The sequence below is a fragment of the Ursus arctos genome, unplaced genomic scaffold (genome assembly GCF_023065955.2).
Source record: "Ursus arctos isolate Adak ecotype North America unplaced genomic scaffold, UrsArc2.0 scaffold_37, whole genome shotgun sequence".
Taxonomy (NCBI): Eukaryota; Metazoa; Chordata; class Mammalia; order Carnivora; family Ursidae; genus Ursus; species Ursus arctos.
This window is the reverse complement of record NW_026623053.1, coordinates 12,785,579-12,811,306: the sequence shown is the minus strand read 5'-3', so window position 1 is coordinate 12,811,306 and position 25,728 is coordinate 12,785,579. Positions and strand designations below refer to the sequence as shown.

Here is a 25,728-nt window from a genome sequence, read left to right as displayed (position 1 = left end):
TCTTTGGGGTAAATACCCAGTAGTGCAATGGCTGGGTCATAGGGTAGCTCAATTTTTAACTTTTTAAGGGACCTCCACAGAGTGGCTGTACCAACTTGCATTCCTACCAACAATGTAGGAGGGATCCCCTTTCTCCACATCCTCTCCAGCAATTGTTGTTCCTTGCCTTGCCAATTTTTGCCATTCTAACTGGCGTAAGGTGGTATCTTAGTGTGGTTTTGATTTGAATTTCCCTGATGGCTAATGATTTTGAACTTTTCATGTGTCTGTTAGCCATTTGTATGTCATCATTGGAAAAGTGTCTGTTCATATCTCCTGCCCGTTTTATGATTTATTTGTTTCTCGCGTATTGAGTTTGAGAAGTTCTTTGTAGATCTTGGATACCAGTCTTTTATCTGTAGTATCATTTGCAAATATATTCTCCCATTCTGTGGGCTGCCTCTTAGTTTTTTTGACTGCTTCCTTGGCTGTGCAGAAGCTTTTTATCTTGATGAAGTCCCACAAGTTCATTTTATCTTTTGTTTCTCTTGCCTTTGGAGATGTGTCATGAAAAAGGTTGCTTTGGCCAATGTCGTAGAGGTTGCTGCCTATGTTCTCCTCTAGGATTTTGATGGATTCCTGTCTCACATCAAGGTGTTTCATCCATTTGCAGTTTATCTTTGTGTATGGTGTGACAGAGTGGTCAAGTTTCATTCTTTTGCATGTAGCTGTCCAATTTTCCCAGCACCATTTATTGAAGAGACTGTCTTTTTTCCACCGGATGTTTTTTCCTGCTTTATCAAAGATTAGTTGTCCAAAGAGCCAAGGGTCCATTTCTGGGTTCTCTATTCTGTTCCATTGGTCTATGTGTCTGTTTTTGTGCCAGTACCATGCTGTCTTTGTGATCACAGCTTTGTAGTACAGCTCGAAATCCAGCACTGTGATGCCCCCAGCTTTGTTTTTCCTTTTCAACAGTTCCTTGGCGATTCGGGGCCTTTTCTGGTGCCATACAAATTTAAGGACTATTTGTTCCAGTTCTTTGAAAAATGTCATTGGTATTTTGATCGGGATGGCGTTGAAAGTATAGATTGCTCTGCTGTGTTAATTCTGCTGATCCATGAGCATGGAATATTTTTCCATCTTTTTGTGTCTTCTTCAATGTCTTTCAAGAGTGACTTGTAGTTTCTAGAATACAGATCCTTTACGTCTCTGGTTAAGTTAATTCCAAGGTAACGTATGCTTTTTGGTGCTATTGTAAATGGGATGGATTCCCTAATTTCTCTTTCTTCAGTCTCATTATTCGTGTATAGAAATGCAACTGATTTCTGAGCACTGATTTTATATCCCGCCACATTACTGAATTGCTCTATAACTTCTAATAGTTTGGGAGTGGATTCTTTTGGATTTTCCACATAGAGTATCATGTCATCTGCGAAGAGAGACAGTCTGACTTCTTCTTTGCCGATTTGGATACCTTTTATCCCTTTTTGTTGTCTGACTGCTGTTGCAAGGACTTCTAGTACTATGTTGAATAATAGTGGTGAGAGTGGGCATCCTTGTCGTGTTCCTGATCTTAAGGGAAAGGCTTCCAGCTTTTCCCCATTGACAATGATATTTGCTGTAGGCTTTTCATAGATGGTTTTTATGAGATTGAGGAATGTACCCTCTATCCCTACACTCTGAAGGGTTTTAAGCAGGAAAGGATGCTGTATTTTGTCAAATGCTTTTTCTGCATCTATTGAGAGGATCATATGGTTCTTGACTCTTTTCTTGTTGATATGATATATCACACTGACCAATTTTCGAATGTTGAACCACCCTTGCATCCCAGGGATGAATCCCACTTGGTCATGATGGGTAATCCTTTTAATGTACTGTTGGATTCTATTAGCCAGGATCTTGTTGAGAATTTTGGCGTCCATGATCCAGCCACTGCACTACTGGGTATTTACCCCAAAGATACAGACGTAGTGAAGAGAAAGGCCATATGCACCCCAATGTTCATAGCAGCTCTGTCCACAATAGCTAAATCGTGGAAGGAACCGAGATGCCCTTCAACAGATGACTGGATTAAGAAGTTGTGGTCCATATATACAATGGAATATTACTCAGCTATCAGAAAGAACGAGTTCTCAACATTTGCTGCAACATGGACGGCACTGGAGGAGATACTGCTAAGTGAAATAAGTCAAGCAGAGAAAGACAACTAGCATATGATTTCTCTCATCTATGGAACATAAGAACTAGGAAGATCGGTAGGGGAAGAAAGGGATAAAGAAAGGGGGGTAATCAGAAGGGGGAATGAAGCATGAGAGACTATGGACTCTGAGAAACAAACTGAGGGCTTCAGAGGGGAGGTGGTTGGGGGAATGGGATAGGCTGGTGATGGGTAGTAAGGAGGGCACGTATTGCATGGTGCACTGGGTGTTATACGCAACTAATTAATCATCGAACTTTACATCAGAAACCAGGGATGTACTGTACGGTGACTAACATAATATAATAAAAAAAAACATTAAAAAAAAAAGAAGTTGTGGTCCATATATACAATGGAATATTATTCAGCTATCAAAAAGAACAATTTCTCAACATTTGCTGCAACATGGACGGCACTGGAGGAGGTAATGCTAAGTGAAATAAGTCAAGCAGAGAAAGACAATTATCATATGGTTTCTCTCATCTATGGAACATAAGAACTAGGAAGATCGGTAGGGGAAGAAAGGGATAAAGAAAGGGAGGGTAATCAGAAGGGGAAATGAAGCATGAGAGACTATGGACTCTGAGAAACAAACTGAGAGCTTCAGAGGGGAGGGGGGTGGGGGAATGGGATAGGCTGGTGATGGGTAGTAAGGAGGGCACGTATTGCATGGTGCACTGGTGTTATATGCAACTAATGAATCATCGAACTTTACATCAGAAACCAGGGATGTACTGTATGGTGACTAACATAATATAATAAAAAATATATTTAAAATAAAGAAAGAAAGAAAGAAAAAATAAAGAGAAGCCCCAACCTTACGGACTTTAAGTAGTATACATCAGGATTTCACCTATGTAATTGTGAGAATCACAATTTCATTCATATTTAATCCAAATACACGTCATAACTAATAATCCAGATTATAATAACATGTCCAGGTTGGCATGTGGAGTACTATAGTAGCTAATAAGAATAACTCTTATTAACTATGGACTATGAGAAACAAACTGAGGGCCTCAGAGGGGAGAGGGGTGGGGGAATGGGATAGGCCGGTGATGGGTAGTAAGGAGGGCACGTATTGCATGGTACACTGGGTGTTAGACGCAACTAATGAATCATCGAGCCTTACATCGGAAACCGGGGATGTACTGTATGGTGACTAACATAATATAATAAAAAATCATTAAATTAAATAAATAAATAAAGTAAGTAAGTAAATGAAAAAAAAAAAGGAAAAAAAAAAGAATAACTCTTATTAGCATTTATTATGTGCCAGACACTGTGCTTCATGCTTTATATACATTATCTCCTTCAATACTTACAATGTTAGGAGATAGGTACAGGCAAAAGTCATACAGTTTCCAAGAGGTAGAGCCAGAAAGAAGCCCTATCAAAAAAGCTATACATGTAACTACTAACTGCTACATACGTAACTATTAAGGAAGAAAATCACAGTGTTTTAAGTGGTGGTATGTAACACATTCCATGATCGCTGAACTTTTCAAAAACCAAAACTAAATCTTGTACTAAAACTCTTAATTTTTCCTAACATGATCACAGAATTTCAAAGGCTTAAGATAATCTTAATTACATTTAAAGAACCACTAGTGATAATTTATGAAGAAGAAAAGTATGTCTGGAAAGAATAAGTGTAAAGATTTTATGAGATCATGGGAAAAATATATTAAGATAAACATCAATAGAAAAAAACAAAAAACACAAACTCTTTGAAGATAATACTGTTTCATTTTCCATCTCTATATTCAATTAAATCCTAATTAATGATTCATTCTAGCAATGGAAAATTAAAGTAAAAACCTAAAATAAGTTTTGTGAAAATAGTCAAGTAAGTTAAACACGTATCAGCTTTTATTTTGAAATATTACTTACAAAAAGCTTTTATTTAGCCACCCATACTAAAAAGTGATTTAGAACTTACTACGTATCAGCTGGTGTGCTAAGCTCTTCACATATAATTATCCCATTTAAATTTTAATTATTTCATTTGCTCAGGAAAAAAAAAAAAAGCCTAATTTAGCAGTGAACAAATTATAAACAACTTATCCAACACTTAGAATTTGCCACAGAAATGAAATATAAACGTGTGTGTGTGTGTGTGTGTGTGTGTGTGTGTATTCATAACCACTCTTCATTTAATATGTTCCACAGTCATTACCAACATTTACCAAAAATCTACTATATACCATCAGTGGCCTAAGCACTGAGGATTAAAAAAAAGAGGAATAGAAAAAATTGAAGAAAAAGACCAATGCCACTGCCCCTAAAAGGTTCACAGACTAGCATAGGAGACAAACAAGTAAACAAACTCTTTTAAAGTAATATAGAAAGTGTTAGTCCTTTCCTCAAAACATCACAGCAGAGAAAATAGAGAACAGGGATCACCTCACGGAAGATACACAATAAAGCAGCAGCATTAAGGAATGAAATGAGAGGACACAATCTAGAGAACTTTAAGTGGCAGAGGCGGCAGGAACAGGTGACTAATCTGAAGTGGGCAGGAACCAACTAATCCTACAGGACAAAGACAGTTATAGGGAAAAAAGAGTTTGGTTTTACACACACTGAGTTTGAATGCCTGCATTCAAGTAGATGTCTACAGAGACAACTAGCCAGACAGGTCTGGTACCCAGGAGATCTGGGCTGGTGATGAATTTAGAATCAAAGTCACATGAGTATTAACTGGAGCAAGGGGGGAAATGAGATTAGCAGATAAAGAGTATAAAATGAGAAGAGGGTTAAGTGGAATCATAAAATGCACCGTCTTTTAAGAAGAAAAAAAAAACAGTGAATAGCCCACTAAGCCACAAAAAGTCCTCTCGTCCCACACCATTTCTCAAAAACAAAACAAAACAAAACTTTGCACTTAACATACCATGAAACCATTCTATATACTCAACTCATCCATGCAGCAAACATTTATTGTGCATTTCCAAAGTCATAAAGCACTATGCTAGCTGCTAAGGGTAGCCAAGGATGAACACAACACAACTTTTAATCGTAAGAATCTAGCTAAGATCAGAGCAGTTGAGCAAGTAGGTTAAAAGCACAGGATCTAGGCTGGCATTAAATCTTGGTTCTGCCATTTACTTCCTCAGCAACCCTGGGCAAAATTACTCAGCCTCCAGATACTTCTGCTTCCTATCTACAAAGGGGATCATAATAGTATCTATTGCCATATGGTTGCTATGAAACATAAATGAGTTAAGAACCTTGTCATGAGGAACAGTGCTTGACAATTAATAAATACCCAATAAACATTAGTTATATCATTTGTTATTATAAAAATTACCAGAATGATTGCATGAGCACAATAATCATACAAATAAATAGTGCTACTGGATTTTCCAAGATGGAAAAAGAGAGGAATTCAGGGAGAACTTCACTGAGCTGCCCCTCAGGGCAAAGCTGGCTCATACAGTGCCTCTGTGTGAATGAGAATGCAGCCTGCAGGGGTGTCTGGCTGGCTCTGTAGATACAACATGTGACTCTTGATCCTGGGGTTGTGAGTTCAAGCCCCAAGCTGGGTCTTGAGCTTACTTAAAAAATAAAAAATAAAACAAACACACAAACAAACAAAGAATGCAGCCTGCAATTGTACAAGAAGAGGGTAGTCTGGATTTCTGTCATCACTCAACCTCCTTGACAAGTACCCTTGTGCATGATATAACCAGCCCAGCCATAAATGGCATTGTGGAAGACAAGGCATGTAAACTAAAGGAAGGTGAAGAGAATACTCCAGTAGAAATGTACAAGAAAGGCTGTAATGCTAGCAAAAACATAGTATACCCAAGCCCCAATTGGCAACTTCAAGTAACCCAGATTGGCCAGATCACAAAGACCATTCAGAAGATAAGCTGAACACAAACCTGTAAAGGCAAATGGAAGCCAGATGCTTGAGGATCTTGAATATCAGCAAAGGCATTCAGTAGTGATGCAAAGCAGAGGAGTGATGTAATTCCAATAGTGCAGTAAGAGTAATCAGGTATTATGTACTGAATGGATTTGAGCACAAGCAGGTAATGGATTAGACCACTGCCGTGGTCTACTAACCTGAGTTCCTCAAAGGCAGGGACCATATGTCTCGTTCATTTCTATATCCTCCAAAGTGCTTAGGATAGGATAGGCAAACTGGAATATAGATGAATAAATAAGCCAAATAGTAATGTAAGCCTTAGTTAGAGTGGGAATAGTGACAATAGAAAGATACATATTGGAAAAATATCGTAGAGACAGAAACAAGGGTATTTGCTGACTGAAGAAATGTGGCAAGGATAGGGCAGAATCAATAAAGACTGTAAAACTGATAAATACTATGACATTGCAGTACAGGTTTCTGTGAGAACCAAATACAATTATGTGCATGAAAATGCTCTGTGGGGGGCGGGGGGGGGGGGAAGACTGCTTTTCTCTGGAATAAAAGCTACTCATCCTGGAAGGATACACTACTATATTTGACCTTGAATATAACTCATCATTTTAAGACATTTATCTTCCTTTTGTGTTCATGAGATTATAAAACTTTTAGGAATACACAATGCGTCTACTCTGTTACGAAGCACGATAAAACCTGAACTGTTGTCTTAATTAGCACTTTCTCACTCACAGAAGAAACAATTATTGAACCTAATTCATCTATACATCACCAAAATAACAGACACACACACACAAATACACAGAAATATATACACACTTATATACATACATATACACATACACAACACTGTTTTACGAAGGTAGTCTTAGGCTGTGAACTCCCACAGCACATTTATTTTTCTTTATATTCCCAGGGTGTCTGGCAATGAGTGTTATAGGTATTCAAATATTTGTTGGACTAAAATGAACTGAACTGACAGGAATCTCACAGAGCTTTTCAATGATTTCTGGTGGTCTTTATGTTTCCCTCTCCCAGTCTCAGTGCTCCTCTCACTGTTTATGAAATTTACACTGTAAAGGAATGAGATCCACAATATGGTTAAGATAGAAAAAAGGGGACACCTGGGTGGTTCAGTCAGTTAAGTACCAGACTCTTGAGTTCAGCTCACGTCATGACCTCAGTGTTATCTGAGCCCCGCATCAGGCTCGTCATTGGGTGTGGAGCCTGCTTAAGATTCTCTCTCTGTCCCTCCCCACACCCTGCCCCTAAAAAAAAAGACTGAAAAAAGAAAATCAAAAAGTATGATTGTCAATATATATGATCTGTAGCATGCCAGGAAATGTTTAACAAGTGGCTCAGGGTGGGGTGGGGTGTCTGATTTTTCAATATTTGCCAATTTCCATGGTTTAAATACTCCCACCATGGCCTGTTTCATGGTAACAACATGATATCAACTAGTTCCTAAACTCCTGAAAATTTAACAATTGGCCCTCAAAAACAAGTATGAGCCAGCTCCAACAAATCACTGGATGCAATATTTAGATGCATAGCACACATGATTTCAAACTCTGCTCTGCAACGCTACCTTCCACATCCCTAAAGGAAAGTACAAAAGACAAGAAAAGGGAAAATCCACACCCTATTCCCATAAGGCCTTTACCTCAATCTATAAAGTAGTCTTCTTTTAAAATGGGCATCCAACCCAGCCCAGAAATTCCTTTGCCTAGGCTAGTGACATCTGATATTTTCTGATCATGCACTACAATCAGTAAAAAATGTTTAAGCATATATCCCAAATATATGTTAATATATTTGTTTATAAATTATAATGCAACTACTATATATACTAATATAGTATAAATTATAAAGCATACATAAAAAACATAAATTTTAGGGGCGCCTGGGTGGCTCAGTCGTTAAGCGTCTGCCTTCGGCCCAGGGCGTGATCCCAGGTTCCTGGGATCGAGCCCCGCATGGGGCTCCCTGCTCCGCTGGGAGCCTGCTTCTCTCCCACTCCGCCTGCTTGTGTTCCCTCTCTCGCTGTCTGTGTCTCTCTCTGTCAAATAAATAAATAAAATCTTTAAAAAACAAACAAATTTTAAAAGATAAAAATTAATACAAACGAAAAAGAAAAATTTCCCTCCTACATCCCAGTGGACTATCTTACACACACCCCTGGGATTTACACAATCTAGTTTAGGGATTACTAAGGTCAATATCAAAAGTAAAATGAAGAGCTTCCTGGCCCTGTTTCCCTTTCCTGGACCTGGATCTTCCCATTCCAATGCTAAAAAAGGGCAAGCACCAACCCATGGAAAAGAAAGGAGGTAAAAGTTAACACGGTCTTGAACAAAATTGGCCTAGAGAAAAGCAAATCAGAGACCCCTTTTATAATACAAACTCCACAGAATTAAGATTCCCTGGGAATGAATCACTGGAGAGGCTCCAAAGACACCATCCTAACTGGAGTTTTTAACCCCATAAAGTGACATACCCTGGCCATTTACATCAACTCAGGCAAACAGAAGGGCTGGAAGGAACCATGAGTTTCCCCCTAAGGACCAAACATGTCCTACAAATAAATGTAATAAAATCTTAAGTTGGGAAATATAGACTACAAAACTATGCCAGATACATATAAATCAAACAGAACAGATATAGCTCTTCTTTTCTGTATGCAAGCTGTCCTCTGGCAGAGCACAGTTTAAGCCAAACATGCTAGTCCCTAATCAAAAACACTAACTTTGCTTAAAAAAAAAAAATCAAGAAATGAAAAACAAAAAACACCTTCGTCAAGATCACAGAATACTAAAGACCTTCCTAAGGAAGATTTTACACATATGTTTAAAAACACTTAAGGATACTAAAGGCTTCTGAAGAAAGGAGCCAAGGAAAGTGTCACTGCTTTTCCTTTCTTGTTGCCAATTTCCCTGTCATACATATAAAGCACTAAAGATGAATCTGCCTTCAACCCTGCTCCCTGAAAGAAGAAAAAAAAAAAACAAACCACAGAAACAGAAAAAAAAATCTGAGCTACCATCTCACCAAGACTAGCAATATTTGGGGCACCTGGGTGGCTCAGTCAGTTGTGTCTGCCTTCGGCTCAGGTCATGATCCCAGGGTCCTGGGATCAAGCTCCAGGCTGGGCTCTCTGATCAGCGGGGAGCCTGCTTCTCCCTCTCCCTCTGCCTGCTGCTCCCCCTGCTTGTGAGTTCTATCAAATAAATTTAAACATCTTTAAAAAAACATCTTTTTTTAAAAAAAGATTAGCAATATTTAACATGAAGGAATCAACCCCCCCTTTACTCTTTTCATCCTTTGATCCCTTATTACACAGTTGCTTCACACTGACTTTAGACTCAAAGCTTTGGCCGAAATGATAACCAACTTAAAAGATCCCCACACCTACAAATTATCTACCTTCCCATCCTTTGAATCTTCCCTGTTTCCTCCCTTCTTTAAGGAAGATGGGTCCCTTTTCCGGGGTAACTAAGTGCCCTAATAAAAATTATTTGTAAAAATGTATTACTGGCTCTTACTTCAATAACATTGCCTAAACACACATGATTATCTCTCTTCTCTCCAAATTCCCACTGAAACAACAAGAGAAAAAACAGTTTAAAACTACATTTAAAAACATAACCACACTAGAAAACAAAAAAGGATGCCATTAGCAGATAAGAGTTTCCACAAACTCTAGATCCATGATTCTCAAACATTAGCATGTGTCAAAATCATCTAGAGGGCTGGTTAAAACACGGATTCCAGCTAATTTAGCACTGTATGTTAAATACACTTCAATAATAAATCAAATTAAATCAAATCAAATAAAAAATAGGTTGTATAGAAAACACACACAGACTGCAGGATTCCACCCTCATGGATTCTGATTCATCAGGTTTAGGATGGGCTCAAGATTTTTTATGTCTAACAAGTTCCCAGGTGATGATGATTCTGCTGGCCGGAGGACCACATTATAAGAACCACCATGCTAAGTAAAGATTACTAAAAGGAACAATTTTTTAATTAATTTTAATTAGCATCCTCAGAGAGATTCAAACGAATGATACAGCCATTGTTTTTCCAGTATTTGTAAAATAAGAAAGAGTTCTGGAAACCTGGAAAAAATATAATTTCTGAATTTAAAAATAAAAATCAGAAGAGCTAAGTAACAACTAAAACCCAACAAAGCAATGTGGAGAATAGTCTAAGACATCTTCCAAAACATACAGCAAAAGACAAAGAGATGGAGAATATGAGAGGAAAAATTAACAAGCATAAAGGGTTAATATCTATCTAATAGATTTCTGGAGACAGAACAAACACACCCCTTAAGTAATCAAGGAAAATATTTCAAACCTTGATATCGCCTGGCTCATTTCCAACCAGGTAAAAAATTTTAAAGTCATCAATTGGACACATATTTGTGACATTTCTAAACTTAAAAGACATAAAGAAAACTCTAAAAGCTTCGAGGGGAAAAACACAGGTTATCACAAAGAAATATGAATCAGACTAGCATCAATTTCATTAGCATAAGAGAGGAAAAAGGAATGTTGTTTACAAGGTTCAGAGATGCAATTATTTTGAACCTGGAATTCTACATCTAGTCAAATTAAAGTCAAATCAAATACGAAGGCAAATAAAGACATCTTTGGAAATTTAAGAACTAAGAAAATTGACTTCCCATCCATATTTATTTCCTACTTCTACTGTGAGAAATTATCACAGTAAGTCCAAAATGGGTTTCAACGAGCTAAAATTAAGGTGTTGGCAGAATTACATATCTTTTGGAAGCTCTAAAGAAGAATCCATTTCCTTTCCTTCTCTACCTTCTAAACACTGCCTGAATTCTTTGACCCTTTCCATTTTCATCATTATCATTAGATGTATTCAGTACTTATGGCAGATTTTATAGTTCCTTAAAGAAATGCAAGGGACTACAGCTATACTATAAAGCCCCTGACAGAGTAAATGAAAAATACGCTCTTTATCGTTTCCTTAAAAAACATTTTAATCAATTAATATTTTTATTAATAAACACCTACCGAATCATTCGCTGCTAGAGCAAGAGCAAGGTTCACTGTAAGAAACAAAAAAGTAATTAAATTTAGTAACTTTCCTTCTGCTAAAATTCAGATTGCCTTCTAATATTTTCAATGTCAAAACCAAAGCACAGAATTTTTTAATTTATCTCCTTTACTTATAAAATACAAAGACATGGAGAGAATATGGAAAGTAAAAAAGATGAAAAAGACAGTAACATTCCATCATAAGCAACAGATGCCTGCCCTACAATTATTATTTTAAATGATTCGTTTTTATAATCTGTTATAATTTTGTTTAAATAACCTACTTAGTTTTTAAAAAACAATGTCACTGGTAAATACAGTTCAATTATTTTCAAAAACATTTTGCAGAAAAAGTATATATCTTTTAATAAATAAAAATGTATATGATCCTATTGCCTTTTAAAAATAAATGCTGATAATGTAGGAATTCCAAATACCTAACTCACAAATACCCCTGTATGAAAGGCTGGACCACTGTGTAGAGGAAAGGAAAGAGGGTCACACGTAAGGCAGTAAAGCACATTCCCAAAACTGTCTATTGCTAGTGCATCCCAAAAACATAAAGAAGGAAAGTAGTCCCAACCACCTTGAGCCCAGCAACAGAGATATGCTACATCTGAGATGAAGACAGGTTTGAAGGTAACAAATTTCCAAAACTGATAAACAGACTTTCAGACTGTCAATCACATCTCTTTAATAGAACAATGCTATAAATGATGCTGAGATTATTTCCTTTAAAGTAGTTAAGAGCATAAATTTCCAAGGCAGACCTGGTTCACATCCTAGTTCTACCACCGTCTATTATATAACCTTGAGTAGGATATTTTACCCCTGAATCTATTTTCCTCCTCTGTGAAATGAGGATAATTCCTATTTCATAACTGTTGTGAGAATTAAATGAAATACTGATATAAAGTACTTAGCCTAGGACATGGCACTTGACAAATTAATTTTTATAAATTATCAAATAATTCTGAATTTCAAGTACATCATAGGTCAAACAATCTAACTCTCAAGCAGAAACTTTTAGAGAATACTTCATTTCAGTGTCAGGGTCTTCTCCCATTTATACAAAGAATCATAGAGCATGTTTGTATTAACTATGTATCATCATTCTAACTGAAAAAATTTCTAGCATACATATTCAAATGGGAAGAATTCTGAGATAGTTTGGAATATATATACAGTTCCAAACATATATATCTCTATAGATATATATGTAGATATATAGATATATAGATATGGGAAAGAAATAAAATACCAACAGAATTACATAGAAACAACTTATTTTTAAGGCTTATGTATGCAGATAGAGCTGTTAGGTAAAAGTAAAGACCAGTTCTTTGGGGCAGATGATTTAATGCTAACAAAGAAAAAAAGTAAGGAAAGGGCATTTACTGAAACACCTGCTATGTGTCACAACTGTGTATTTTCTCATATATTTTCCTATTTAAATGCTGTCACATTCCATGGCAATAGATGATCTGCTAGCCAAAACCAAAAACAATGTTTTAAACAAGTACTAGCCTACAGACCCAACAAATAATATTGCATAAAACCCGAAGAACTTAGGGATATATCATGAAAATATTTTCCATCTTTAACCAGTCCAAGTAATCACACAGCATGCAAAGGAATTCAAATTACTGAAAACAAATATATGTACTCTGAATTTTCAAAAAACAAGGAGAGGTGGATTCTAGAACCGAAGACTAAAAGCTTCTAAATATTAAATAGATGGATTGTAGGCCCTTAGGAAAAAAAGTAAAAATGTATAGCACATAGAATTAATTCATTAGAAATAATCACTAATCATTTTTTAGTAATAATACAGTATCTATCAAACTAATAATATTAGAGGTCTATTATAACTATAATACTTGGTAAATCTTATTTTCTTCAAAACAACTGAAAATCTCTTCCACAATTACCTTCAGGTCAAAATGAGAAGAAAATTAAGCTAGTAAACTATATAGTTGGATTTGTAGCTGGTTGTACAACCATAAAACTGCTATACTGGGAAATTACTAAAAATGGCCTTTCAAGTGAAGACAAAAGATCTTTAGTCACAGAACTCTATACCAGCCCTTCTCATTTCAAAATGTCATTGATTTCAATGGAACTGAAGAATTTTAAGGTACATATATCCACCAACTTTAGGTTAAGAGTCTGAAAAAAAATTGCAATTTAAAAGATCTTGTCAATCTAGAACTGTACCAAAATCGACAAATAAAATATAATAGTCATTTTCTAAAAATCACCTGCAAAAAGGATATATTGGCTAAGACCTGAATTAGCCACCACTCCTATTGAAATGACTGAAAATTAAATAGAAGGCAACAATAAGATAAGAGTGTTTTATGACTCCAGGAGCGCGTAGGTGGTGCAGTCAGTTAAGCGAACGGCTTGATTTGGCTCAGGTTGTGATTTCAGGGTTGTGAGATTGAGCCCTAAATTGGGCTCTGCACTCAGTGAAGAGTCTGCTTGAGATGCTCTTTCCCTCTGCCCCTCCTGTTCCTGCTGTCTCCCTCTCTCTTTAAAATAAATATATCTTTTTTAAAAAGAGGGGGGTGTTTTAGGACTCCAAATTAATTATACAAGTTACCTCTGTTGTGCAGGATTAGAAAAAGAGAAGTCATTACCCTTTTACATTATTACACTGGAATAAGAAATTTCTGGGGCGCCTGGGTAGCTCAGCTGGTTAGGCTCTTGATTTCCACTGGGGTCATGATCTCAGGGCCCTGGGACAGAGCCTGGCATCAGGCTCCACACTCAGCAGGGAATCTGCTTGAGGATACTCTCTCTTCCTCCCTCTGCCCCTCCTCCTGCTCGTTCCCTCTCTCTCTCTCAAATAAATAAATCTTTTTAAAAAATTAAAAGTTTCGGGGCGCCTGGGTGGCACAGCGGTTAAGCGTCTGCCTTCGGCTCAGGGCGTGATCCCGGCGTTCTGGGATCGAGCCCCACGTCAGGCTCTCCCGCTATGAGCCTGCTTCTTCCTCTCCCACTCCCCCTGCTTGTGTTCCCTCTCTCGCTGGCTGTCTCTATCTCTGTCAAATAAATAAATAAAATCTTTAAAAAAAAAATTAAAAGTTTCTTTTGAAAAACTTTGGGAATATCTGCTTATTAGTCTTGGATGGTAACTCTTCTATTTCTGGTGGCATTTCTCCTACGAATCTGAAAGCAGCATTTCAGTCACAATGAAATCTATAATCAATTAAAAAGAGCCACCAAAAACAAATTCTCTGCTCCAGTATTATTAATATAAAAGATATAAGATTAGATGCTATTTTAAACAATTAAAACAATGTTAAACCTTTACAAGTATTTTCAAGTATTAGATCAATGATGATTTTATAAATGTTGAAAATTATATTATGGTTAAATGAAAAAAGGTCACAATAATGTAAAAAGTCTCATTGCAACTGTGTAGCTATATGTACATTGATAGACTGGAAGAGAACATCAAAGAAAGAAATAATTTAGTGTTAAAGTTACTAAACATTTAAAAAATAATAACAGCAACCAAATATTGAGCACTTACTATGTAGAAGACACTGCTCTAAGTGGTTAGCTTGTTTAATTTACACAGCCACCCTATGAAAAAGGTTATCGTCATTGCCATTTTACAGTTAAGTAAACTGAAGATCTGATGGGCAATCTGACCACCTTTTCCTTAATTAAGGAGTCAAAGACCTGGCTAGGTACCTAGTTTTTTCAAACTGCTAATCTAAGTTCCTAATCACTACCAACTCCTGATACTACGGAATCAGCTATTAGCAATTTCACAAATCACTCTTTAAAAATCAAAACTATAATTTCAATGCTGTGCACTTGCCAGTTGGCATAAATTCCTAATTGAGATCAGAATATCCTATAATACCTGCTGTAGTAGACTTTCCAACTCCACCTTTTCCAGAAGCCACAACTATAACTTGCTTTACACCTTCTATTGGTTTCTGCTTTGGAAGTCCTCGGGACATGATTTGTGTTCTTCTTTGTTTTAAGGTCTCACTGTCAGCGCCAGATAACTTAAAAAAAAAAAAAAAGTTTTAAAATAATCCATCTCTATTATCATGCTGTTAAAGTAAAAATTCGGAGTTTGTAAGAGGGCTTTCTTTTCTAGGTTAATTCTGCTGATCTCCATGTGTTAGGTCTTTTGTATTATCTACCTACTGCTATAGATCACAGTCGTGGAAATACACTGTTTAAGCTGAAATTTATCTGACAGGATACGCAGACGTTAAACATGGAAAGTAAATAAACTGCCTCTTTACGGAGTTAAATCCTCTACGTGTTTCCTTCTCTTTAACCTATTTTCTAAATAAACTAAGAGAAAACAATGCACAAGTCACACATCCATGTTCTAGACATCTGTTTCACGTCCCGCCACGCCTCGGCCTGGTCCTTTTGGGGGCCTGCTTGGAAAGTAGAGACGTCCAGCCAATTGGGGGTCTCACTTTGCCGCCGAGTTGGCGGGGACCCGTTAAGGTCTGAGGCGAGTCCTCAGCAAGAGGTTATGCTAGGGCACCTGCGGCCCTGCCGCCCTAGCATCTCCGTCTCTCCCGCCTCCCCCTGTCCAGCAGCACCACGAACCTGGCGCCGACAAACCAACACTCGGCTTCCCCCAAGCGGGACACTGGCCCCGCCACCACCCCGAAGCGATACCCCGCCAAAAAGCAACAAACGCAGCCAACACCCCATGGCGCTGAACACCGCTTTAAGCCCAGCCCGGAAACCGTCGCGGCCGGCGTGGGGTGATGACGTCACGTAGTAACGCTCGGCTTCCTCTCCCTAGAGACAAGGCGTCCTTGGGTTTCTTCAGCCGGGGATGCGGGGGAGAACCCAGCTTGTTAATGCAGTCTCGTTCGTAGCCAGATACAAATATTTTACAGAGTTTAACCAAATGTTTGTGAAGCGTTTTTCACATACCTCATCTATTTGGTCCTCACAGTAGGTAGATAGGAGACTCTTACTAGTATTCTCTTTTGAATAGTAAGAAATGAGACTCAACAAAGTTTAGAGACTTGACCTGACCGAAAAGAAGCAGGAAATGGTAAGACTTGAAAATGACTCCGGGTTCTCACTGCACAGAATATGGTAACTTAAACATTCCCACTGTTAAGGATTTTACCTTCCCCCATTCCCCCCTACGTGATCTACAGTAATAGTATGTGTTTATATTTACTGCTGTGTTGCTTACAATTTCCTGAAAGAGAAGTCAGATGCTTTGCTGTGCTCAGAAAAGTTCAGCTAAATCAGAAAGCAGTAGGCATCAGCTGTGAGGACAGCTAGAGGGGTTGTGCAGAGGTAAGAAATGAACTGGTAAGAACTTCAAAGAATCTTCAAGGCTTGCAGATAGAATGTGAGGTGCAGGATGGTACAGAGATGAGGATGGAAGTTGGTAAAGATGAAGAGTGCATAGATCATAAGAGACTTTATATATCATTTAAAGGAATTTGGACTTTATCCTAAGGGAAACACAGGAGGATTTAAAGTGAGAAAATAGCATAATTAGATTTGTGTTTTAGAAATCCTACTGATTACCAGGTTTAAAAAAAATGGTTGGGAGAGGTGTGACCAGATTTAGGGGGACAGGAGGTTATTGTAGTAATCCAAGAGAAATGTTTGCTTATAAAATAGATAATACCTACTTGTAGGGTTGTTGCAAGGTTAAATTTAAAATAATGTATGTAAAAAATAAATAAATAATAAAATAATGCATGTAGAATACCTATCACAAAGTACACATATTCAATATGTTAGCTGTTGTGACGCTTACTGTTTATGTACAGGTTTACAAGATAGGCAACTAGATAAATGGTACTGACATTGTCTGAGAGAGAACATAAAGGGAGGAACAAGTAATATCAATGTTTGTAGAATGAATAAATCGTTAATTTGATTTACCTGTCAGCAGAATAGGGTATCAGGAGAGGTGTGGAGATGTCCATTATTTCTTCTCCAACAACCACTGCCACAAACACACACACACCCATGCTCCCTTCTCAAAAGAATATTCTCCCTTTGCTCCTAAGAATTTCTAAGTCATTTGACCCCATCCCATGGTCACTAATTGGGTTAAAGATAGACACACAAACAAAATTGGACCAATTAGATTTTTTCTCCAGAAAACTTTAAAACAAGAGATGTTACTCAATCTTAGTTTGCATTTTAACTGGTAAGGCTAAAGTGACTAATTTCTTCTTTGTGCACAGAGAAGCAGAAAAACTTAATGCCAAGAGAGAAGAATAAAGCAGACCATTAGAGATCTGTCTGCAGAGAGAGAGGGGAGAACAATTGCACTGATTCATAACAGCTTTCCTATTCCTGGTTCTAGTCCATAGTGAGATTCAAGCTATACTTCCTATTCATAGATCCATGAGATAGAACTAAAGCCATCCAATAAATTCTCTTTCTGCCTTGGCCTAATTTCGATGTGTTTCTGTGTACTTATGACTATGGTAAGATATGTTTTGTAATATTTATCAAGACTTTCCCCCCCTATAATTCCTTGTACCTCATATAGCCCTTCCCCATTTGGTAAACTATGTGGCATAGTTTTATGATACATAAAAATATTACAGAAAAGAAGTTGTTTTCTTGGTTTTCAATTTTGAAAATTGGGGCCTTTAAGGAGAATGGGGACAGCTCTGGCAAAGACAATACATTTGGGAGAACTACATCATATAAAAACATGGTTTCTTACCTATATAATTTAGGATTACATTGGCTGCAGGTAGCAGAAAACTCTATCACTGTCTTAAGTAAGTAGGGATATATTAGTCTCATATGAAAAGTTCACTGGTAGACTGTTCTGATGCAATGGCTCCCTGTGTTATTATGTACCAAATTCTTTGGTTCCATCATTTTGTTGTCCTTATTTTGTCCCCCGAGATGGTGGCTGCACCTCTACATCAAGGCTTTGTTCCACAAAGGAAAAGAGGAGAATGACAAAGATACAAAGCTTTCTCTAGTGAGTGTTTGCCTTTTTTGAGGGGTGGGAGTGGGGAGAGGCCACATACACACCAGCCTGGCTAGAACCAGGTCACATGACCACCCCTAAAAGCAAGAGAAGTTGAGAAATCAAGCATTTATGTAGATTAGAGGAAAACAATGGAAAAAATTATTGGAAATGGATATTAAATAAGCCAACTCAATATCTGTTCTAGAAAGACTATATAAAATTTTGTGGGATTATGGGGAATCAAGATAGTTAGAAGAAAAGTGAAAACTTAGATATTCACAAGTTCATAAGCCAGATATTGGTAGTTGGATAGCCCGAGAATATTCTCAAACCCCAATTTCCTTGCATCATACAACTATAGAGGGTAGAAATCCAAATATTTACTTTCCTAGTCTCACTTGCTAATTCTAGACATAGGTCTTGGCGTATATGGTATAGTTCTGGACAATGTGGTGTAAGGGAAATTTTCTGGAGGAGCTTATCCAAAAGCTTTTGCTATAAAATAGAACATAACTGATGCTACTCCTTTTTCCCATCTTAACCATGGACGTGACACCTGGAGGTGTGGCAGTCATCTGGTGAACATGAGAAGCACAATGGTGATAGATACAATGACAAAAGCCAACAGCTAAGGGTAATGAAGTGGAAATATGTCAGGAAGATGAATTCTTGGTCATATAGTTAATCTGTTATGCCAGTACTGCATCTCCAGACCTCTTGTTGTGTGAGATAATTAATTGTTTTAACCGCTGTTGATTAGGATTTTTGTTATTTGAAGTTAAAATAATCAATAACTATTACAGATTTGAAGAAAGAAACTGATACACTGTGATTACCTCTCTCTTACTGAATTTCAGTAAAGAGGGGGACATCAGAGCCCCAAATCAGTGTAAGGGATGTAAGAACCAATAGAATCAATGCCCCTATTACCAATGTAGTGGCAGGACCACAGAATAAAAACACTTGAGTGTTATGTGTAGGCAGACAGTCTGAGAGAGCTCCTGCAAGAGTGGCTGAGAGAAAGCTGATCTTTAAGAGAACTTAAGATCAAGAAAAAGGGAAAACTTGGCAACAATCTGCATGGTTAAGTATGTGGCATCTCAATCAATGCTGGTATAAATAGATAAAGACCTTGAGGATTAAAGGTCACATCACCATGTGGACATCTGGACACTACATAGGCACAGTCCTGGTTTCTACTACCCTAAGAGAAATGAATAAGTAAGTACTGTTCAAAACAAGGAGGATTCTTTTAAATGTCTCCTAACTATGAAAAGGGTAATACTTTGTATTATTTTCTAGAAAGCATGTACTTGTATCTGCTAGATTACCTCCCTCCACCCCAAACAAATATCCTCAGGTGACCACGGACATGCTGAAAGTTCAGATTCCCACACAGAAGAAGTGCCTGCCTCATCCACTATCCATAAGCCTCACTTATCAGCTGAGAACCTGCTTCATTCCTTCGCTCAACTCACTAAGGAAGAAGAGAGTGTTATGGACAGTTTCCTGTCTCTGTTAAATATACTAACTAAAGCTTAGAAACTAGTGCCAGTTCCTTCAGTTTAAGGTTATTGTCCTCAACTGAACCTTTTATCCTGCCCAAAGGGCTTGCTGAAATGAAAGCTTCACCCCATCAACTGACCTGTCTAAATGACAGCCCCATTAATTGCCCCTACTTTGTCCTACAGTGTGATTTGTTTCCAAATATCTCTGCTCATGACAAAACATGAAACTGTCTCTTACCCTATATCTAATACAAACTTTCACATTGAAACATAAAGTATTTCTGCTTAGGTAAATAGCTTCTCAATGAGTCAGTTTCTCTGTAGGAAACCTGGTCTAGGAAGTATTCCCATATCAAAGACTTTCAGTACCTTAGCTCACGTAAACTAAGGTGCTGTCAAAGAAACTCCCCATTCTTATTTTTAAAAATTACATAAAGCAAATATATGTATATTCTTAGACTAGATAGGCTTCTGAGAATAGGCCTCCCACTGACTAAAAATCCACCTCTAGAATGAGACAGGATGGGTTTCTAAATGCCAATATTCAAAGCTGGATAAATCATAGATCATTTGACATTTGAATTTCTGATTTATAAGATTGACCTGAATCCTTGAACAAAGGTCACAGGGCTTGAGTTATAGCTGAATATAATCTCTATTTACTGTTTAAGGCTTCAAAGAAGATCCTATCCTGAAATAGAAGCCACACAATCAGAATTTAGAAAAAGTATTGTCACCCAAGACAAATACTTGCTACACAGAGGGCCTTATATTCTCGTGCTTTTGCTTTTTTATTTCATTTTCTCCAAGTACCAAACCTGCATTCATTCAGCCAAGTTCTTCCTACCCTTCAATTCTATCCTAGAGATTAGTAGACTTAAGTCTCTACAATTTGCTAAAACCTTACTTCATTCTGAATTCAGAAGAGAATTTTCCTGTGCACTTTAGAGAACACACCAAGGACAATGACAAAGCAGAGCCCCATCAAGATACTAAACCTTCACATCAGCTAATATGAAATTCTATTTTGTTCAGGGAAAAAGAGATAATGTAGATTTTTATCTGTTGTACACTGCTACCAAAATGTGAGGATGTCCTCTATAATCATGTGGCTTACATAATATCTTAGTCTACTTGGTGTTCTGATACCAAATCTTGTCAATTCATTTAATAACCTTTTCTATTTAGGATTTATTAACCATATACACAGGTATTACACCTGATATGTTATAAATACTGCAGGCAAAAAAAATTGTTCAATCCATTTATAAAAGAACTCCTACAAAACCACTATATCTCTCAAAATACATCTGCATGCTAATTTAGACCAATAAGATGGAAATACCATCATTAAGGGTTATAGTATCAATTTGATCTAGGACAGACTGGCAAACTTCAAAGTCGGACGTTTATCTTTGTCTTCAACCTTCCACACAGCTCTTACGTGGCTTAAAATGCTCAAATTCATACCAAACAATGTTACAGGCAGTATTTGGGTCCATTATCCACTGCATCTTAAAATAGGATTTTCTCAGGGGTGCCTGGTTGGCTTAGTCTGTTAAGCATCTGACTCTTGATTTTGGCTCAGATCATGATCTCAGGGTTGTGAGATCGAGCCCTGCAATGAACTCTGCTCAGTGTAGTGTCTGCTTGAGAGCCTCCCTCTCCCTCTGCCCCTCCCCCCACTTGAGCATGCTCTTTCTTTCTCTCTCTCTCAAATAAATAAATAAAATCTTTAAAAAATAAAATAAAACAAGATTTTCCTGACCACCCATGATTCAGGCTAATAAATTTACTTTCAATCCTACTAGAGGCCATCTACTAACCATAATACAATAATCTAAACACTACTGAAGTGATAATTACTAGTCTCTTCCATCTCAGGCTTTTTCCAGTCTTTGCTAGTCTTTAAAACAGATAAAAATATTTTTGCATAGAAATTATTCATTTGGGGCATAATTATTCTAAGTAGTTTAAAAACTGGTATTTTGATTTGATTAGGAATACAAAGAGTCTTTTAATTACCAGAAGAAATTCTGTCAATTACTCAAAGTCAAAGACTTTATTATATTAGTGCCACACTGAATCTCTTTTGCAAATTTCTAATCATGTGCAAGAATTAGGGTTTTATTTAACCGAGGCTATGTGAGGGAACGTGCTGGCAATGTGCTGTTGAGAATGACATTTTTAATAGATATCAGTTACCAGTATAACAAAATGAACACCATTTGCTGATGCAGTACACTGTTTGCTGATGAAATCTATATACATATAATTATATTTTTCTCGAATTCTTTCCTGAAGAACAACTATTTGCCAATTTTCCGGGGTCTGATGTAGGGCTATCTCCTATCATATTTGACAGTACTGAACAAAGAGCAGAATACCTGAAGAAGAAAATAATGTGCTTAGTAGTTGGCACTTACTAGTTTGTGGTACTGTATATAGTTAACAGGAAATTCTATTAAGCCAACCTCACTAATTCCTTATGGATTATAGAATTAATTGATAATGATTTCTTAGTGGGCACCTCTCTCCTTGTAGTTTATGTAATATGTCACATTAATCAGTTTTTTAGCAACAGACTCTAAGATGGCCCAAAATGATCCTTGTCTCTTGATATTCACATCCTTTTGTAATCTGCTCCCTTTAAGTGTGACCAGGACCTATAAACTGGTTCTAACCAACAAAATACAACAGTGATAGAATGTCACTTCTGTGATTACAGTATGTAATATTATAACTTCTGGCTTTCTAGGGGACCTCCTGGCTGGCTTTGACAAAGCAAGCTGCCATGTTATGAACTGCCAATGGAAAAGACCATGTGGCAAGGAACAGGTGACAGCCAGCAAAGAACTGAGGCCCTCAGTCCAACAGCCTACAAGGAACTGAATTTTGCCAACAAACACATTAGATTGGAAGTAGATCCTTCCCACGTGAGCTTTCAAATGGGACTCCAGCCCTGGATGACCCCTTGTTTGCAGCCTTGTGAAAGATCATGAAGCAAAGGACTCAGTTAAGTCGTGTCCACATTCCTGACCCATAGAAACTATAAGATAATAAATGTGTATTCTTTGGAGCGCCTGGGTGGCACAGTTGGTTAAGCGTCTGACTCTTGGTTTCAGCTCAGGTTGTGATCTCAGGGTAGCGAGACTGAGCCCCACATCAGGCTCCAAGCTCAGCTTGGAGTCTGCTTGAGATTCTCCCTCTGCCCCTCTGTCCTCCCCATGTTCTCTCACTCTCTCACTCTCTCTCAAATAAATAAATCTTTAAAAAAAAAAAAAGTGTGTTGTTTAAGCTGCCAAGTTTATGGTGATTGGTTATGCACCAATAGATAACTAATACTCAGTAACCCAGACTTTAGTAATAATATAGTCAAGGTATAGTTTCTTATAAGTAATTTTTTTTAATTATTGAGATATAATTGACATGTAATGGCAATTCTTTTTTGCCATATAAAAATATGCATATTTTGTTAAAAAATTAAATCTTTTGTATATTTTGAACCTATGTTGAGCATTTTAAGTGTTATTATTTGAGTATTAATAATTGTTATATTATCAAACCTCATAAAATAATATTTTAATAAGAGATACTAGAGAATAGACACACAAAGGCAGTGAATTGAAGACTAGCTTTGCTTCACAAATCAAGCTGCTTTTCTTAGTAATGATTGAGTCCAATTTTTTTAAGTAGGCTCCCTGCCCAACATGGGGCTTGAACGTGTGACCCTGAGATCAAGAGTCCCATGCTCTACCAACTGAGCCAGCCAGGTTCCCCTTGAACCCACTTTTGGTAACAATTGAACTCACTTTCTAGTGAAAGAAAAATTAGATAGTGTTACAGTTCTACTCATTTTGCTCTTCTCTCAATGATCAAAATAGCTTCTCTTCAGTTATGTAGGAAATTAGAGTTGTAACTTTATTATCTACATTAGCAGTTCATCATTCTTAAATAATTGCACTAATCTGGATACAAGTATAAAGAAAGCAATTTTTGTACATAATGTATAAATAATAAGTAATACAAACAAGAATTTTCCAATGATATTCTAAATAACAGCTCACTGCAAAGCTGTAAATCAGCCCAGTTGATGAAAGAAGATTCAGTACATAAAAAGCATTCAATTAATCATATTGTACATATATCATATAGTTATCTACACCCCAGGAAAAATATAATAATGCCTATTAGAATCTTTGGAGACAAGCCAAGTCAATACTGCAGAGAATTCTCCAGAATTTATCCCTAAAAATATTTTCATAGACTCTCCACTGAGCCATATCTGTACAATTATTGTTATTTACTGAATCTTATATCTGAAAGATTTTTAAAGCATTTTCACACATATTATCCTTTCAGGTTTCACAACTGCCATGAGGTTGGCAGGGAAGTTATTATTAGTCCCATCTCTAGATAAGGAAATGAGATATTGGAGATGTTAGTTCATTTGTTTTAGGACAAATTGTTGAAAGCAAAATGGAAATACAGGTCTTTCATTACCTTTATAGGAATATTGTTTTAAAAGAATATTCCATTTGGACCAGTTATAATAGAAGAAGCACCTGAGCAAAATAGCACCACCTTTGCAGGAAAAAATCTAGATACCTACTTGACTAATTCAGTAGGCATTTCCTCCTCTAAGCTTCCCATACAAATTTGGGCTTCACAAGCTTTAGTTAAAAGTCATTTATTTAAGAGACCCATAAACATACTTAATGGCCTTCTCTAGAACTGCACTGAAATCACATTTTAATTTATAAGGTATTCAAATTTTCATTAAAATATCATTCATGTCCCATTTATAATAGTTTATAAATCTTAGCCCTTCATAATTTTATCATTCCTTGAAATTCTTTCTCAAACCCTACTTCTTCCAGTAAGCCTTCTCTGATAATTTTATCAAGTATTAATCTTCACCTTCCTTAACAGTAACATTTTGTTTAATAGAGCATGAATTTAAGGTGAAATCTGACTGCTTTCATTTTATACATTTAAGTTAGCGAAGCTAGCCTTTTTCAGATCTCTCTTACACAACCTGCTCTCAATTACAGTTCAATATTGCCATAACACAGCCATATTTATTTAAAATGAGGCACAATATTACTTCTATGTACATCCATACCACTTTATCCTAAAATCTATCCAATTTAGAACATTACTACATAGTGCCTTTTACTGTTTTCTAACTGTGTCTTCTTCTTACACCGGACTCTATGGTATTTGAGAACCAGAGCTATTTCATAATGGTAATTTATATCATCTATACATAGCTTAGTGTCAGGAACATATAGGGGCATGGAAGTTACTGATTAATTAGCTATTATCACAGCAATACATGGTGGAAATATCAGTGGAGTAGAGAGGTTGAGAACCCCGGAATATTGTCAGAACTCTGCTACTAACTAGCTATCTGATCTTGGACAAATCGTGTAACTATTTCTTCATATACAACATGAAGAGATTAAACAATCTGTAGATTTCTTTTCCAAGCTCATACTGAAGAGAACAAGGTTGTGTAACTTCACTTTTCCTAAAATAATTTTGAGAAAAATCAAGGCAAAATACTTTAGAGATGCTGCAGACCAGAAAAAGCACAAAGTTTACTGCCTTCCTCAAATAGGACATAAATCGAAGAGTTATATAGGGGTTTTTCACATTTAGAATCACTAGTTCATCTTGGAAGTGGTTTCTATTCTGTTTCTTGGGATGTAGATTTTTGACTTCTCATGCTCCAGGGAGTCTGCTACTCTAACCCTAGGTTCTGCCAAAGAAATTATTGTCCAAAGTCCCTTCTAAGTAAACAAACAAAAAAAAATGGAAGAAACATTATTATAAGCTGTCTGCTAGCCTGGGTCATAGAAACCTGATCAGACCCTATTTTCCTACTTAACAAAGTATTAAAATATCCATTTTCAAAAATATCAAAAATAGGGTTGCCTGGGTGGCTCAGTCAGTTAAGCGTCTGCCTTCGGCTCAGGTCATGATCCCAGAGTCCTGGGATTGAGTCCTGCATCAGGCTCCTTGCTCGGCAGGGAGCCTGCTTCTCCCTTTGCCTGCTTCTCCCTCTCCCTTCCACTCCCCTGTCTGTGCTCTCACTTGATCTCTCT

General features: G+C 37.0%; 1 protein-coding gene across 11 annotated transcripts in view; it reads right to left on the bottom strand.

Moving 5' to 3' along the window:
• The window catches only part of NUBPL (NUBP iron-sulfur cluster assembly factor, mitochondrial), a 357,232-nt gene that overhangs the window by 269,518 nt on the left and 61,986 nt on the right, over positions 1 to 25,728 (bottom strand). For 3 of the 11 annotated variants that reach the window (XR_008957222.1, XR_008957223.1, XM_044389454.3), the window contains exons 1-3: positions 15,740 to 16,258; positions 15,027 to 15,174; positions 11,123 to 11,157 (exon numbers count right to left, since the gene is read on the bottom strand). Coding sequence is in view for 7 of the 11 variants with exons in the window: in XM_044389454.3 (XP_044245389.2) it covers positions 11,123 to 11,157; positions 15,027 to 15,174; positions 15,740 to 15,847 (291 nt within the window). In the remaining 4 variants the exon portion in view is untranslated. Of the gene's footprint in view, positions 1 to 11,122; positions 11,158 to 15,026; positions 15,175 to 15,739; positions 16,334 to 25,728 lie in introns of those variants that run through there. The other 8 variants (XR_008957224.1, XM_057306469.1, XR_008957225.1 and 5 more) reach the window with 6 other exon arrangements.